At 45.3% G+C, this 18,419-nt stretch overlaps 1 protein-coding gene across 1 annotated transcript in view; it reads right to left on the bottom strand.

Moving 5' to 3' along the window:
* The window catches only part of SPTBN5 (spectrin beta, non-erythrocytic 5), a 250,075-nt gene that overhangs the window by 217,297 nt on the left and 14,359 nt on the right, over nucleotides 1–18,419 (bottom strand). The window contains 3 exon segments of the mRNA XM_044271814.1: nucleotides 1,433–1,661; nucleotides 3,205–3,362; nucleotides 5,449–5,565. Coding sequence (XP_044127749.1) covers nucleotides 1,433–1,661; nucleotides 3,205–3,362; nucleotides 5,449–5,565 — 504 coding nt within the window.

Genomic DNA, 18,419 nt, shown 5'->3' on the forward strand with positions numbered 1-18,419 from the left:
CCCTAGAGGGAAGCAGCTCATGGAGCACCATGACTGCTTACAGATACAGACAGAGTATCAGGAAGGGGTCAACAGCCAAAGGCACCCCACTCAAAAGCTACCAGAACAGTCCCAAAGTCCATCTACCAGACGGAAGCCTGAGTCTAGCTCAGCAGAGAAAGATAAAGCAAGGTGTTCAAGTTTGCCTGCCAGTTTACCCTAAAACCTGCTGTACTCAAGAGAAGGACTACTTATTGTCTGGATGCAAGCTTACTCAAGTAACGCTGTTGAACTTTCACTAAGTCTGGACTCAACTTATTCTCCACCTCCTACAACTCCCCCTCTCCGGAGTCCATCCCTGGGGATCGACGGTATCCAGGTAGGAGCAGCGTGACACACACAGAAACTATTAGGGCTGCACCACACCACTCGGCAATTCCTATAAACCTAGGACACGATCGGCCCTGGGGGGCGGCAAGTTGCAAAGTGCCACTGTTTAAAGTGTAACAACAGGTATATAATGTTAATCGTTAGAGATGATTGAAATGATGGCGTTTTTGAAGCCAGAACCAAGTGTGGATCATAAAGGGATCCACTCCTAGTTTTGGCTCCAAAAAGCACACCACGACAATCATGTCTAAAGATTAACATTATATGCATGCTGCTTACTGTTCAGGTGGTACAGAGCAGTATTATGTCAGTATGTATTACAGAGCTCCTTTATGCCTTTATTATGCACATAACTAGAAGTTAAGTGTGGCTTGGAAAATGCATTATGCAAAAGAACAAAAACAAGCCTGCCTTAACATGGCTAAAATGTTATTGCTGGACAGTTTATAGAAAACCTTTTGTGACAGTGGAAAATGTAATTCTCGGATATGGTAGCTGCTACTGACATAATGCAGATGTTTTAGATCATGTAGAAACATGCGGCGCCTCATCTATGCCGAACACTGGAAACAAAAACATAAGAGTTGCCCATAGCAGCCAACCCTGCACCACCTGCAATGACGGCGGGCATCTCATCAGCTCTTATAAGCAACGCATGCACTATTTTTTTAACTAGTTTTTATAGATACGCTTTTCTTAACCCCTTGTTTTATTATGCAGGGGATATTGCATTTTTTTCAATGTTTTTTTTTTTTGGAAGGGTGGGGGGTATACTTACAAATTACTATGTAATTTATGTTATTTTTTTGTGGAACAAATAAGAACAATTTTTCCCCTGGAGCATACTGTACAGCTGACTGCACAGAGATACCCTAATTGTATCACCAGGACCGAATCAGAGGGGAATTAGAAGGGTCCTACAGACACGTGAAATCTTCCCCAGCATTCTTCTACATGCCACTTCCAAACTGCTATCTCGAAGAGAATAATCAAGCATCTGCTGGCCAACTTGACTGTAGAAATCGCCGGTTGTTGTGACATTATATAATGGGGTATAACTCACATTGCCGATCCTTTTTTGAACTGTTTGCCCTTGTTTCATCTTGGAGAAGTAATGGTAATACAGAGACACATATGTCATTATGGACTTCTCGTCTGGTTGTGGGATGACAACATCTTCAGCATCCAGCAGCCTGGATATGCCTAGCTTCGTATCTGCCACATTGAAGGCATTGTTCAAATTGTGCAAGGGTTGTGTTGCTTTGAGAGTGTGGTAGTCAATGAGATCAGGCCTGTAGGGACGGAACAAAGCAAAGGACGTGACCATAAAATAATTAGGTTATACACTAACAAGCCGTCACACTGCATTACAGTAAACAGGAAGATACAGAAAGTGGTATGAGGTCCCATTATTCGGCCAACCCACAATACATGTACGTAAGGCCTTACTCACACGTCAGTGTATGGGTCAGTGGTTATTAACCAAAACCAGAAGTGGAGGCTACACAGAGATAAGGTATAATGGAAAGATCTGCACTTGCTCTTTGTTTAGACCCCCATGTGATTGGCTCACAATCACTGACCAATCACTGACTGTGTGATGAAAATCACTGACCAATCACTGACTGTGAGTTTGAGTAAAGTAACACTGCCTCAGATGTGCTGATGATGGCAGCAGTGATGGAAAAAATAAAAATAAAATAAAAATAAAATAAAAACACTTTTCTGTCTGAGACTAAGGGATCATGCACACGACCGTATGTATTTTGCGGTCCGCAAAAAACTGATCCCTAAAAAATATGGATGACGTCCGTGTGCATTCCATATTTTGCGGAATGGCCCTTCATAGAACAGTCCTATCCTTGTCCGTAATGCGGACAAAAATAGGACATGTTCTATTTTTTGGTAGAACGGAAATATATGGACATACGGAAACGGAATGCACACGGAGTAACTTCCGATTTTTTGGGCGGACCCATTGAAGTGAATGGTTCTGCATATGGTCTGCAAAAAAAAACTGAACGGACACGGAAAGAAAATAGGTTCGTGTACATGAGCCCTAAGAGGGATTGATATGAACCTCTGCAGCAACAGTAAAAGTGATAAAATAACAGTGACGTCCCGTGCACATCATGTCACCACTGCAGCCAATAACTGGCCTCAGCAGTCAAGTGATGCACACTACGGAGGCCAATGATTGGCTACAAGGTGTGCAAGGGACATCACCGCTGCAGCCATGAAGATCACACCAGTGATGCAGGACCGGAGCACGATGCTGGAAGTGGCAGGGGAGAAAAGTGGTAAGTATGACTTTTTTTTTGTTATTTCATCACATTTACTGTTGCTGCCGGGGTTTTTATTTAACTTGGATAATCTTCAAAAAGGCATTATCCAGGAGTCCAAAAACCGCTCCAGACCTGTCCTCGGGTTTTGTATGGTATTAAAGCTCAGCACCATTCACTTCACTGGAGCGGAGCTGTAATACCAGACACAACCCAGGTGTGGAGCTATTTTTGGAATAAAGCAGCCATGTCCTTCTATCCTGGACAACCCCTTTAAGGTCTACACAGAACAATGTCTTATGTACATACATTGCTCTGTGTCACATATAGTAAGGTATAAAATCTGTCTGACAGCTTAGAAAAGATTTAGTATACAGTCATTTACAGTTGAATCACACTGCCTGGACCAGGGATCAGCAAAAAACTTCACCTTCAAAAATGTAGAGGAATAAAACTTTTTAGCTTAATGACGTAACACCGGCCAGAGACTTTTTACGTTTTCATATATGCTGTAAAGCAGTTTTGTGGACTATGCCATGTGTATAGTAAATACCTGTGAGCATGGATGAGAGCATTGAACGCAAGTCCGTCCCGCCAGCTCCTTGAGAAGTCCTGCACATCTACATTTGAGTAGGGGGCAGTTTTAATTTGGCACCATATAAGAAGAGCTTCTTTGGCAGATGCCTTAGCGGCACTGGCACCAAACTCATCCTGTCAAAATGACAAAACAGATGAACAAATGAATAATTATTGCACAATGCGTTTCTTATTTGCCTTATAGGGGATGTCCAGGTTCTCGATGTTGATGATGTATCCTTTGTCACACATCCACAAAATGGGTCTGCATCTGTTCCGCAATTCATTTTCAATGGGGCCGGAAAAGATGCGGAGAGCACACAGTGTGCTGTCTGCATCCGCACTTCCGTTCCACGGCCCCGCAAAAAAATAGAACATGTCGTATTCTTGTCCGCAGACACGGACAAGATAAGGCATTTCTATTATAGTGACGGCCATGTGCGGTCCGCAAAATGCGGAACGCACATGGCCGGTGTCCGTGTTTTGCCATGATTATCAGATCGGTGGGGGTCCAACACCAGGCACCCCAACTACTCTGAGCCAGTGCGGGAACTAACGCAGAGGACATAGCCAGAAGCACAGGGCATCCACTGTGTAGTGGCCATGCCAGGTTACTTCAAAGCAATGGGATCCGGATAGGTCATCAATATCTAGAACCCGGACAGTCCATACACCTCCAATAGCTGTGTGCATGTGTTTTTAATGGGAAGGGAGAATTATGCCCTTGCTAACACAACTCTGGCTGTGACTTATATACAAGCGTTGCACTGGCCATGTCCACCCACCCATACGCCCTCTACACATACTGCAGATTCTGCTTCACAACTAGACATAATGAGATGCTCTTTTGTTGACAATAACGGTTACTGGATGATAAGGGAATAAAACCCCCGAGGTTCAGATTCCCATCATAATTCACGACATGATCGAGCGGTGCTCTGTGATGCATGTTTTATTCAGGGAAATTCTCATACTCGTACATCACTACTAATGTTGAGCGAAGCAAGCTTGGGACGCTTCATCCGAAGTCGCTTTGTTCAAAAAGCTAGAATAATACTGTACGGAGATTCTTCTCCGTACAGTATTAGAATGTATGGGCTCCAATGAGCCGAAGTTAGTTATCCGCGAAGTCGTGCGTGACTTTGTTGAATAACTTTGGTAATTGATTTTTAAAGTGGAAATTATTCCAAAGTTTTGAACGAAGCAACTTCGGATGGAGCATCCGAAACTCGCTTCGCTCATCACTAATCACTACTAACAACAAAGACTAGGGCTCAGATTTACTAATGTGTCTGCTCTGAAAATCTCTTTAAAAGAAAAGTTGTGCAAAAGTTGGCGCATCTAGGGTTTCTGGACTATTTTCGAGATATGCCAGAAAAGGGTGAGGCTCAGCTGAAAGTATGTAGGACTTCATATGGAAATGAGCGGAGCTTAAAACCACATTATGGTGCAATTCTACCGTAAAATTAGTCTCAAAGTAAGGCCTCATGCACACGACAGTTGCTTTTATCGGGCCGTAAAACGGGGTTCCGTTGTTCCGTGATCGGTTTCCGTGTGTCTTCCTTTATTTTTGGAGGACCACCAGACATAAAGGAATGTAAAAAAAAGGCTAAGACAGGTTTGCCATGCAAATGATAGGAAAAAAACAGACGCGGATGACAATCTTGTTTTTTAGCGGTTCTATTGACTTGACTGGGTCAGCGAACCGTTTTCCACGAAAATAATAGGACAGGTTATATTTTTTTGACGGACTGGAACCACGGATCACGGACGCGGATGGCAAACGGTGCACTAGCCGCGTTTTCAACGGACCCATTGAAAGTCAATGGGTCCGCAGAAAATGACGAAAAACTGCACAACGGACACGGAATAAAACAACGGTCGTGTGCATGAGGCCTAAGCCTACCAATGGTCAGTATAGAGTCAGTGAAAAGCGACTATCCCTGCACCAGATGTATCACCCAGCCTGAGCCCCTGTGCTAAATCTGGTGCAGGTCTAGACGGCCATCTTTACGATTAGCAAACCCAGGCCTATTTTTCTACACAATGTGGTTCATGAATTCTGTAGGTAAGACATCATACATCCCCCAATAATTGCAGCGAGTAAATACACTGATGGGATCGGAAGTATTTTGGATAAGAATACTACTCGTACTGAACTCATATTCAATATATATAACATATTGCACTCATGTCACTGACATCTTTATATGATATTTACCTTATCCAACGTGATGGAATATATCTGGAAACGAAGAATTATGATCCAGATAAGGCCCAATATTAATGTCCGATCTCCATCCACAATATTCTCTGGCCCAATTAATTTCACAGGTACCTGGGATAAAAATGAAAAAAAAATATATATATGTTAAATGCTGAGAGAAAAATCTCCCAGTCTTAAAGCAGCAATGCTGGCAGCTAAGTTAGTCCTATGTGTAATAAATCTGATGGGGATCCGACACTAAACGATTTTAAATGTCCAAGTTTTCTGAATATATGTTCCACAATGGTAACTACAAATCCACAGGTCCTGCGATAGCCAAGCAGCCAACACCTGTCCTAGGGTCGGCTGGTGAAGGAGGCTGCTATGTTACCCTTCAGAAATTTGCCACTTATGATTCGGTAAGAAACTGTTGTAACCAACATGCAGAAAGTATTAAAACGATTACTGTCGCAATTCCTTCTAGTAAGGGTCCATTCACATGTCAGTAAGCGTTTTGCGGATCCGCAAAACACGGACACCGGCAATATGCATTCTGCAATTTGCGGACCACACATCACCAGCACTATAATAGAAAATGCCTAATCTTGTCCGTAATTGCGGACAAGAATAGGACATGTTCTATTTTTTGGGCAGAAACGGAAGCACGGATGCGGACAGCACATTCCGGCCCCATTGAAAATGAATGGGTCTGCACCCATTCCGCAAAATTGCGCAACGGATGCGGACCCATTTTGCGGACATGTGAATGGACCCTAATAGTATATTATTCTACTGCAGATATGCTGCGGTATCACAAAGTCCTCTGCTTTGCTTAATGTTCAAGCCAATATATACCACCTCCCCAGTGCTACAACCATAACAGCAGATCAACAATAGACTCTGATGTAAAGATAACGGCGCATGCAGTACTCTATATTGTTAACGTGCATGATGAATAAGCAGGTTAATTCATGATAAATCCATAGTCCTCAACTGAATGTTTCCTATATATCTCATCCACAAGTAGGCAGCCTATACAAGCAAGATGCCCATAAATAAGCAATCCTTTCCATATCCGAGGTCTCCAGATTAAGAGCAATGAGATACCACCAGGTGGGCGCACTCAGTGAAGTACAAGGCAGTTGCAGAGCCCATGTCAGAGATTACAAATGGATTCCCCATAAGGTTATGTTCTTTGGGAGGGGGCAGTCAAGGGCTATATCAAAGGGGAGAGGGCAGCCACAGGCTAAATCAAAGGGGAGAGGGCAGCCACAGGCTATATGAAAGGGGAGAGGGCAGCCACAGGTTATATGAAAGGGGAGAGGGCAGCCACAGGTTATATGAAAGGGGAGAGGGCAGCCACAGGTTATATGAAAGGGGAGAGGGCAGTCACAGGCTATATGAAAGGGGAGAGGGCAGCCACAGGTTATATGAAAGGGGAGAGGGCAGTCACAGGCTATATCAATGGGGAGAGGGCAGCCACAGGCTATATGAGAGGGGAGAGGGCAGCCACAGAGCCCATGTCAGAGATTACAAATGGATTCCCCATAAGGTTCTGTTCTTTGGGAGAGGGCAGCCACAGGCTATATGAGAGGGGAGAGGGCAGCCACACGCTATATGAAAGGGGAGAGGGCAGCCACAAGCAATATCAAAGGGGATAGGGCAGTCACAGGCTATATGAGAGGGGAGAGGGCAGCCACAGGCTATATGAGAGGGGAGAGGGCAGCCACAGGCTATATCAAAGGGGAGAGGGCAGCCACAGGCTATATGAGAGGGGAGAGGGCAGCCACAGGCTATATGAGAGGGGAGAGGGCAGCCACAGGCTATATGAAAGGGGAGAGGGCAGCCACAAGCAATATCAAAGGGGATAGGGCAGTCACAGGCTATATGAAAGGGGAGAGGGCAGCCACAGGCAATAGGAAAGGGGAGAGGGCAGCCACAGGCTATATCAAAGGGGAGAGGGCAGCCACAGGCTATATGAAAGGGGAGAGGGCAGCCACAGGCTATATGAAAGGGGAGAGGGCAGCCACAGGCTATATCAAAGGGGTGAGGGCAGTCACAGGCTATATCAAAGGGGAGAGGGCAGTCACTGGCTATATGAAAGGGGAGAGGGCAGTCACGGGCTATATGAAAGGGGAGAGGGCAGCCACAGGCTATATCAAAGGGATGAGGGCAGTCACAGGCTATATGAAAGGGGAGAGGGCAGTCACGGGCTATATCAAAGGGGAGAGGGAAGTTACGGGTTATATGAAAGGGGAGAGGGCAGTGACAGGTTATATCAAAGGGGAGAGGGCAGTCACAGGCTATATGAAAGGGGAGAGGGCAGTCACAGGTTATATCAAAGGGGAGAGGGCAGCCACAGGCTATATGAAAGGGGAGAGGGCAGTCACAGGTTATATATCAAATAGGATGGGACCAACTATGACTAGGACCACTCTCTTTACGTGCCCAGTCTATCTCAATGGCATACAAGCCCTAGTGGGCAGCCCTAGTGGGCAGATGAGGGCAGTCACAGGCTATATCAAAGGGATGAGGGCAGTCACAGGCTATATGAAAGGGGAGAGGGCAGTCACAGGCTATATGAAAGGGGAGAGGGCAGTCACAGGCTATATGAAAGGGGAGAGGGCAGTCACAGGCTATATGAAAGGGGAGAGGGCAGTCACAGGTTATATCAAAGGGGAGAGGGAAGTCACGGGTTATATCAAAGGGGAGAGGGAAGTCACGGGTTATATCAAAGGGGAGAGGGCAGTCACAGAGCCCATGTCAGAGATTACAAATGGATTCCCCATAAGGTTCTGTTCTTTGGGAGAGGGCAGTCACAGGCTATATGAAAGGGGAGAGGGCAGCCACAGGCTATATCAAAGGGGTGAGGGCAGCCACAGGCTATATCAAAGGGGAGAGGGCAGTCACGGGCTATATCAAAGGGGAGAGGGAAGTTACGGGTTATATGAAAGGGGAGAGGGCAGTGACAGGTTATATCAAAGGGGAGAGGGCAGTCACAGGCTATATGAAAGGGGAGAGGGCAGTCACGGGCTATATGAAAGGGGAGAGGGCAGCCACAGGCTATATCAAAGGGATGAGGGCAGTCACAGGCTATATGAAAGGGGAGAGGGCAGCCACAGGCTATATGAAAGGGGAGAGGGCAGTCACAGGCTATATCAAAGGGGAGAGGGCAGTCACAGGCTATATGAAAGGGGAGAGGGCAGCCACAGGCTATATGAAAGGGGAGAGGGCAGCCACAGGCTATATGAAAGGGGAGAGGGCAGCCACAGGCTATATCAAAGGGGAGAGGGCAGTCACGGGCTATATGAAAGGGGAGAGGGCAGCCACAGGCTATATGAAAGGGGAGAGGGCAGTCACAGGCTATATCAAAGGGGAGAGGGCAGTCACGGGCTATATGAAAGGGGAGAGGGCAGCCACAGGCTATATCAAAGGGATGAGGGCAGTCACAGGCTATATGAAAGGGGAGAGGGCAGCCACAGGCTATATGAAAGGGGAGAGGGCAGCCACAGGCTATATGAAAGGGGAGAGGGCAGCCACAGGCTATATGAAAGGGGAGAGGGCAGCCACAGGCTATATGAAAGGGATGAGGGCAGTCACAGGCTATATGAAAGGGGAGAGGGCAGCCACAGGCTATATCAAAGGGGAGAGCGAAGTCACGGGTTATATCAAAGGGGAGAGGGCAGTCACAGGCTATATCAAAGGGGAGAGGGCAGTCACGGGCTATATGAAAGGGATGAGGGCAGCCACAGGCTATATGAAAGGGGAGAGGGCAGCCACAGGCTATATGAAAGGGATGAGGGCAGACACAGGCTATATGAAAGGGGAGAGGGCAGCCACAGGCTATATCAAAGGGGAGAGCGAAGTCACGGGTTATATCAAAGGGGAGAGGGCAGTCACAGGCTATATCAAAGGGGAGAGGGCAGTCACGGGCTATATGAAAGGGATGAGGGCAGTCACGGGCTATATCAAAGGGGAGAGGGCAGTCACAGGCTATATCAAAGGGGAGAGGGCAGTCACGGGCTATATGAAAGGGGAGAGGGCAGCCACAGGCTATATCAAAGGAGAGGGCAGTCACGGGCTATATGAAAGGGGAGAGGGCAGCCACAGGCTATATCAAAGGGATGAGGGCAGTCACAGGCTATATCAAAGGGATGAGGGCAGGAGGGGCGTGGCCTGAGAGCGCATGGAGTAGGACGCACCGCTCACAGCTCCTGCCGATATCCTGAGTAAATATATGGTAGCACCCTGCTAATTGCTTTCCTGGTGTACCCTGGTGGAGAGACAGAGACCGGAGAGTGCAGCGGTGATTGTGAGTGCCCCGTTATGCCGCGGAAGTCAAGCAAAGCGCCGAGGTCTGACAGGCTGGATGCGGGCCAAGATGGCGCCGATGGAGGAGAGGAGCCGGCGCAGATGACGATGAGTCAGAGTGTGGCGGCGAAACTGAGCAAGTATGCTCGTGCTGATGGCAGAGTGGGCGATTGGGCTGAGGGACAGGAGGTGGACATACATACCTCGTCTGATCAGGAGGACGGTTCCCTTGATGGTGAGGCCCTGGATGCGGTGAACTGGCCGCCGCTCACTCCTGCAGGCGCAGTGAAAAATACAGTAGGCCCTAAGGCTGCAGCTACTGAGGAGCCCACCCTGAAAGATATCATGGCTGCTGTGGCTAGCTGTAACAGTACCCTGAAAGTGCTCACAGTGCAAGTTGGCAGCCTGAGATCAGATGTGTCTATAATTAGGCATGACCTGCATAAGATTTCTGAGCGTACCTCTGAATTAGAGAAAAGGGTGTCCACAATTGAAGATGCTGTTCAGCCGTTGCAAATGGCGGCGAAAATGAATGCTAAGGACATAGCTGCTTTATACGCCAAAACGGACGATCTGGAGAACAGGTCCAGAAGAAGTAACCTGCGGATTGTGGGAATGCCAGAAAAGGCGGAGGGGGACAATGCCACGGAGTTCGTGGAAAAGTGGTTGTATCAGCTATTTCATGAGAAAGGCCTTTCTTCCCTGTATGCGGTAGAACGGGCGCACAGGGTGCCCATGCGGCCGCTGCCGCCCGGCAGGCCCCCCCGCCCGATGTTGGCGAAGATTCTGCACTTTAAGGACCGGGACACTATCCTGCGGCAGTCTAGGGATAATGTGGAGATGGTCCTGAATGGAGCTAAAGTGTCCATATTTCCTGATTACTCGAATGAGGTGCAGCGGAGAAGAAGTAGATTTATGGATGTAAAGAGGAGGCTGAGAGGATTACAAGTCCAGTATGCTATGCTGTTCCCTGCTAAATTGCGTGTGGTGGCTTTGGGATCCACCAGATTTTTTGAGGATCCGGAGGAAGCGGCGCAGTGGCTGGACGTCCACGAGCGGCAATTGAGGAGTGGGGCCCTGGACACTTGAAGACAGCTGAGATATGGTTCTTATGCTTATTAATACCATGTGTTTGCACTTTAAGGTTGCTATGATGTTGCACCAGTTATGAAGTGTGTTATGCAATGCTACCGTATGGTAGATCCTGAGGAGGGAGTAGGCGGTTTCGAAATGTTAGATGTTTTTCTCTGTAGTGGGGAGGATTCTCTACTCAAGAAAAGGAGTTGTAATATGTTATAAGTATAATAGGTTTGGGGGCGATCTGTATGCCCTGTGTTAGGGAGGGAGGGTGTTGGAGGGGGGACTGAGATCCCCGGGTACAGTAACCTGTTATTGGATGGGGAGGGGGGGGGGGTGGGGGGGGGTTGGGGTAGGAGTAGAAAGACCGATAGGAGTATGATGAAGGGAGGTGTGTGTGAGTGGATGGGGTGTGAGTGGGGAGTGAGACTCAGATATGTTGGTATGTTTCACCATGACACGGGGGATTAAAGTGTTGAGCTGGAATGTGAGAGGTATGGCGGATGGGAAAAAACGGCAGAGTATTTTTCACTATTTGGGGCGCTTTCAGCCAGCCGTTCTTTGCTTGCAAGAAACGCACTTGACTAGGGATACTGTACATTGGCTGAGCAAGAATTGGGTGGGCCAAGTGGTTCATGCGACGCACTCTTCGCATTCCAGGGGGGTGAGTGTTTTAGTGCATAAGAGTATCAGGTATGAACATGTGCAGCAATGTGTGGATGGTGAGGGCAGGTTTGTCTGTATTGTGTGTAAGATTGATGGGGTCCAGGTGGTATTAGTGGCGGTTTATGTGCCACCTCCGTTTGCTTCTCCCTTGGTGAGGGCGATTATGTCGTTTGTGTGAGAGTCGTGCATCTGGTTTGAAACATTATTTTGTAGTACACATTTTTGTCCACAAGATGGCCGAAAGCCAGATGTTTGAGCCATGTGTGCATTCTTTTGTTTAAGGTAAATAAGGTAGGGGAAGAGGGGATTACATTACAGTTTCCAAATATACCTATGAACACAGTTGTAGTTGCTGAAACCACTCCTATCAGGTTAAGGAGCCAATAGTCTCTTCTTAAGGAACACCCCTTTTGTGATGTCATGTCTGCTATTTAAGTCAATGTAATGTGAATAAAGGGGCGCGTCTCTTGTACCATGACTCAGGGAAGAGAGAAGATGCTTTCATGAAACCACCTAGTGTGTCTGGTCTCATTATAAGCTGTATGGCATGCACATACTAATACTTCTAATTGATTTGGCACCACACAAAGAAGAAGGAAAGCGCATGAATTGCGCTGACAAATTGGCGCCCAACGTGGGGCAGACAGCTTGCGTAACTTCCGATTCAAACGTCACGAGAGCAACTTAAACGGAACCATCAGACGAGATCATACGCTAGCAAGGTAAGAAAGCTTTATTTCTTACGAATCTCCTCTGAAACTTCCGCTTTTGTGGGTTCTTAAGAGTTGAATTGGTGTTATTGCGATATAAGGGTTCAAATTATAGCTGATCTGTCCGTAAGAACCCGTTTGAGTATTCCTTCTTTGTGTGGTGGAACATGCTGAAACTAAACGGAAGTTGTTAGACAGCTGAGTCGGATATCCTGTGACGTAGAATTGGATCCCAGCCAAGTTCTGATAAGAGAGTCTTGGACCAATGCTCTGACGAGAGTGTTTGAAGACTCATGAGTAGTGACCAGGGGTCCTCATGAGTGTGTAGGATTAACACCAATTGCATAGTAGTAATAAGCAATTGGAGGTTATTAAGTTGGTGCCCTGCACAAGAGAAATTGTGAGTTCAATACTATTATATCATTTGAGCTTTGTGCAACTGCACTTAAGTTAGTGGGTTCGGTGGCGATTACTTATAGTAATCGGATACCGTTTGAGCTTTGTGCAACTACGCTTAAGTTTGCGGGTTTGATAAGCAGATATTGTTAAGTTGGTGCCCTACAATGATGGGTAATTCTAATGTTACAGGATATAGTGAGGAGATGTTAACAGCAGCTCAGTTGATGAAAGAAAGAAAGGAAAAGTTTCAGTTAGGAATAAAAGTTGAAAGCATTCCGTCATACTAAGTAGCAGCGATTTCCGGTATTATCCGGAAATACGTAGTATTGTGTAAGAGTTCCCCCTAGAGGCTGCATATCGAAACTAAAGTTGCAGTTATGAAGTTAAAATCGTTCATGTGTGCAATTGAGATGCCAGAAACCGGTAGATTAAATGAAAGTTTGTGGATAAGTGTATTGAAGGAAAAGAGACGTTGGTTGAAGGATTATAATAGGCTGGTGCAAGCTGAGTTATGGTGAAAAGTGTCTATGGAAGTGACTGAGAGAAATTGAAGTAAGTTGGAGAAATGGGCAGCATTTCTTATTGCAAGATGGAGGATTTTGAATCATTCAGAGAACAAAGAAGTTGCCATGTGGCATCCCTTCCCCCACCACATCTGTTGTAACTTTAAAAAGTAATCCTGGGTCTTCTTTTGTCAGCCCCTCCTCTACACCATGTACTGGAATGTGCTCTCAAAAAGAACCCCTCCCATCTGTATTTTGCTATTACCTGCACATCCCCCTCTTGTGTTTAGGAATCAACTCCCCTCCATATGGGGGTTGGGGGGGGGGGATGGGGGCTGGTAATTAGTAATGCATCTGCAGACTGTGAAGATAATAAAGTGTGTTGTTTGTGGATCTCAAAGACAGGACACAATTCCTATCATAGTTCCCAGCACTGGATTAGATCCAATGATGTTTGCAAAAATAACCTTTCCAAATTGTATGTTCCGATTGTTTAAAATGTGCCTGCAGAGATAATTCCCATGATGCCAATTGGAAGTGTCCAATCCTATCAATCTAAGGTTGCACCCATTTTTAGTCCTTATTCAGATATGAGTGAAAGTGTAGGGATATCTGCATCATTGTATGATGTCTGACATCTCCCACACCCAGTAGTAACATCAATTTTGCCATGACGAATAGAATTCCCAATTTATAGAACTTACTTATGCTGCTTTATAGAAAATTAGTTAAAATATGGAGAGTTTTCTCATGTTATTGGTGAGATTTTACCAATGTAGAGCTGGGGAATCAATGCATAATGAAGATCATTGAGTCTGGGAGGAAGCAATTAGGTGATTAGTCAGTCACATTGTCATCAGGACAGGACATAGAGTGTGGAGAAAGTTTTCACTAGACTCCAGGAAAGTTGGGTGGATTTGGATTTTTGAGTTTACTTTAGCTATGCATGAGAAAATCCTAAGTGCTGCTTTTGTGGATGGTTTTAAGAATCATCTAGAAAGGTCAAGTGTTGGCTAGGCTTGAGAGAAGTTCATTTTGTCCCTCCATTTTGTTAAAGTTAAATCACACAAAGGCCTAAGGCAGGTGTGGCTGCCTATCAGTCCTCCCCACTAGAGGGAGGCAAGGAAGACTTTGGATGAACTTGCCCACTTCCTCGCCTGTGGGAGGAGCTACAAATATTCAGCCCCTTCAAATGAAACGCCCATAGAGAATTAACAACCCAGAATCAAATACTGGATTTATTATTCTATACAATATACTAATGCAATTCCTACTGCTCTCACCAATTAATTGCCGTCTTAAGGGTGTGCAAAATTAGATCCAACTATTCTGCTGCATCTGGAGGGGGGAGTAGTAGTAGTAGGGCCTTCTGGGAGTAATAAATAAAAATACTTTCCCACCTCTGTAAATAAAAATTCAAATAACTGCCTCCAATTAATAACAACATTTTTGAGTTTCTGGTAGATAATTTCAGGTTCTTGGAAGATGGATCATCTCGGACAGGATATGCTGTTCCTACTTAATCTGATGTTGTCAAGAAAGAACCACTCGCTCCAGCAATGTTAGTGCAGGAGACAGAGCTGAAGACACTCGCTGAGGTTTGTAAGATGGCTGAGGGTAAGACTACTAACATCCAGGTATGCCTTCGGTATCACTCATTATTATGGTCTAATCTGGTGAAGCAGAGATTTTGTTTGATCCATGGGTAAGCCCATCAATAATGAATGCTGAGTGCATGAAAGATGTTTGATGCCCTGATGCTGCCTGAGAAGGTAGAGGCTAAGCTATTACCTGAAGTTTACGTTAAGTGGAAGTCTGTGTGATACAGGATGGCTTAAGGCCAGTGGACTTCCAAAAAGTTTGCCTTTTTCAGATACAGGTTACAAAGGCTGAAAGGAAACATCAAAGGATAAAGGTAGAAGTGATGATTGGACTCTGGAGAGTTGGTAATAAACTCTTCCTTCAGAGGGCACTCTGCCTAAAGAGGATGGATTTAGAACGTGGGCAAATCAAGAGAGGTGTGATTGGGTTCTGGGGTGGATGGCTCCTGGGTTCAACAATGCTGCCACTAGGTTAGTTGAAGATGAATACTGTAATAATGATGGGAGAACTATGGGAGTTCCAGGAAGGCATATGCCCAGGTCATCTTACCCATTTCAGAGACTGCGGATTGACTACATTTAGAACAAAGGTGGAACAGTGTGAATATGTCTGTGTCTATATTGATCTCTTTCCAGGATATTCGGAGATTTGGCCTGTAGCAAAGGCTACAGCTAAAAGATATTGACTGAGGTGAGAGTACCTACCCCTGGGGCTTTTCTCCATCCGGTACACATCTAACTGGAAGATATGTCTAAGTCCTTATGAAGTACTCTTTGGGAATGCTCCTGGATTAGGTGTCTATTTCCCCAATAGTTCCAGATGCAGCATAGTAGTTTTCCAAAATGATGTTGTCTGTTGCACAAATTAATTGTCTAATGTATATTTCCAAGTTTTAGTTGTTTCCTAGAATCCAGACTGTATAGAAGCGATTCATTATTTACAATCAGGATATTGGGTAGTGGTGAAACGAGAGACGGGTGGAAAGACCTAGAGCTACGGTTTGAAGATCTACATCAAGTCCTGATGACCGCCGCCACTGCTGTCGAATTGCAAGGAGAAACTGATCGTATTGCACTCAAGTGCCAGGACTATAAGGGCCATAATGTTTGTTTCATGTCATATTGTTTGTTTCATATTGTACAAAAGGGAAATCACAGTCAAATCAAATTCCAACAGTGTTATATTATCAAGATGAGTCAGGAACAACTAAGTTGACTTTTGCAGTATAGCGGACTGTAAGACAGATGACAGATAGGACACTTGGTTTTGGTCTGATAAGTACACCTGTGTGACTGGAACTGACCCAGTCTATGGTAATTGTGTTTAAATATGACCATACCAACTGTGGGTATTGGAGATTAACAGAATGGAGCACTAGTCTGAAGTGTTGGGAATATAAACCAGTGGAAACTACCTCTAGAGTCAGGAAAGCTGAAGGTTTGTTGCAAAGGATGACTGTCCTGAAGGGAACACCACCAAACAGTTGTAAACATGATGAGTGTAATCCTCTGTTCCTGTCCATTAGAAATCCTATCTAACAGGATATATGTGTTAGGAGCATGTGTAAGTGACAAAGATCCCCTAGGCAAATCTAGAATGTTGGTAAGGGAGAAACTTCAAAGTTCAGTCGTATCTGTGGCTCCTACGTCCTTACCTATAATTGACAATTAAATATTTGGCCTATTTAAAAATATGACAAACTGGCCTTAGAGACAGGATTTTATACAGGAAAGCCCTTTGGTGTTTTCCCTGCAGGATATTGTTCTTACATAATTTAGCTGAATGAGATGAGTAGTGACTCTAAAGTTTACTCTGACAGTTGGTTTATGAACGCAGATATCTGGTGATTGTGTGGAGATTTGAAACTCCGACCCAGGATGCAGGTGGAATGAAGTGGCCAATGTACCCTGATCAAGTACTGATGCCATTTGTTCTATTCTCACCTCCTGAGTGGGATCAAATCAGAAAACAATGTCCGGTCAAGACAAAAGAGGTCACTCCTACATCCTTTGACTCACGTGTATACATGGATGCCATAGGAATCTGTAGTAGAGTTTCTGACTAATTTAAAGCAAAAAGTCAGATAGTTGCAGGATTTGAGTCATTAACTCCCATGATTAGTAAAAATAAAAAAAAATAAAAAATTGGATTGGGTTAACATATCTATTGTCATCAACAGATTTGTGAATTACACCTGTGATGCTGTGAAGGGAATGGTGGAACAACTGAGCTCTTTTCCGGTGATGACTCTACAGAACCGACTGGTCCTTGACAGCAGAAAAAGGAGGGGTCTACAGGAACTGCTGCATCTACATCCCGGACAACATTGCCTCTGATGGAAGGATCACCAAGGATCTGAGGGAATTGATGGACTTTATCAAATGAACTGATGGAAAAACTTATGAAATTAATATCATGGCCGAATAATGTTTTGGAAACTGATTCAGCAACTACAATGCGTTTAGAATTTGGTTTTAACAGGCTGCCATATAGTTCTACATTTTAGGAAAATTGTTTTTAAAAACGTATAATACATCCATGCCCACACTCTGTATGTGTGCTGTGCCCCTGTCAAAGACAAAAATGATTCCATCCTGAAGTAAATAAAACCTTGTTGATGGTTGCGGGGTAAATAGGACAAGGTGAAGGCAAACCCGAAAGGGAGTTGAGGGGACCTGGTGAAGCAATAAGGAAAGTCCAGCTCTTCGCTGTTTAGGGCGTTGGGAGAGTACCTCACTTTGCCTGTTCACCTTTGGTCTATTTCCCGCAAAAGGAGGGATTTGTGAGAGTCGTGCATCTGGTTTGAAACATTATTTTGTAGTACACATTTTTGTCCACAAGATGGCCGAAAGCCAGATGTTTGAGCCATGTGTGCATTCTTTTGTTTAAGGTAAATAAGGTAGGGGAAGAGGGGATTACATTACAGTTTCCAAATATACCTATGAACACAGTTGTAGTTGCTGAAACCACTCCTATCAGGTTAAGGAGCCAATAGTCTCTTCTTAAGGAACACCCCTTTTGTGATGTCATGTCTGCTATTTAAGTCAATGTAATGTGAATAAAGGGGCGCGTCTCTTGTACCATGACTGAGGGAAGAGAGAAGATGCTTTCATGAAACCACCTAGTGTGTCTGGTCTCATTATAAGCTGTATGGCATGCACATACTAATACTTCTAATTGATTTGGCACCACACAAAGAAGAAGGAAAGCGCATGAATTGCGCTGACATTTGTGGCGGACTTCCCTGGGTTGCCTTGGCTACTAGTGGGGGACTTTAATTGCACGCCGGATGATTGGATGGATAGATGTAGGGTGGAAGGAGCGGGCGGATCGCCAGGTAGTGCGGCCTTGAGGAATATTATGGCTGAAGTTGGTTTGGTGGATGTGTGGAGAGTTCGCAACCCCGATAGGCGTGAATATTCGTGTCGGTCTGCTACGCATCATTCATTATCACGTATTGATTTGGCGCTTGTTAATGACCGTATGTTACCTCTGGTCCGGGGGGTTGTTTATCATCCCCGGTCGTTGTCTGACCACTCTCTGGTACAGATTGATTTGTGCTTGGGGGAGCTTGGACAGGGACCGAGGTTGTGGAAGTGCAATCCGCACTGGCTGAATGTATTGGGGGATCTATCTGAAGTCTCTAAAGCGGTTAAGGAATACTTTGCAATAAATGTAGGAACGGCCTCAATTCACGGGGTTTGGGATGCTATGAAAG

The sequence above is a fragment of the Bufo gargarizans genome, chromosome 11 (genome assembly GCF_014858855.1).
Source record: "Bufo gargarizans isolate SCDJY-AF-19 chromosome 11, ASM1485885v1, whole genome shotgun sequence".
Lineage (NCBI taxonomy): Eukaryota > Metazoa > Chordata > Amphibia > Anura > Bufonidae > Bufo > Bufo gargarizans.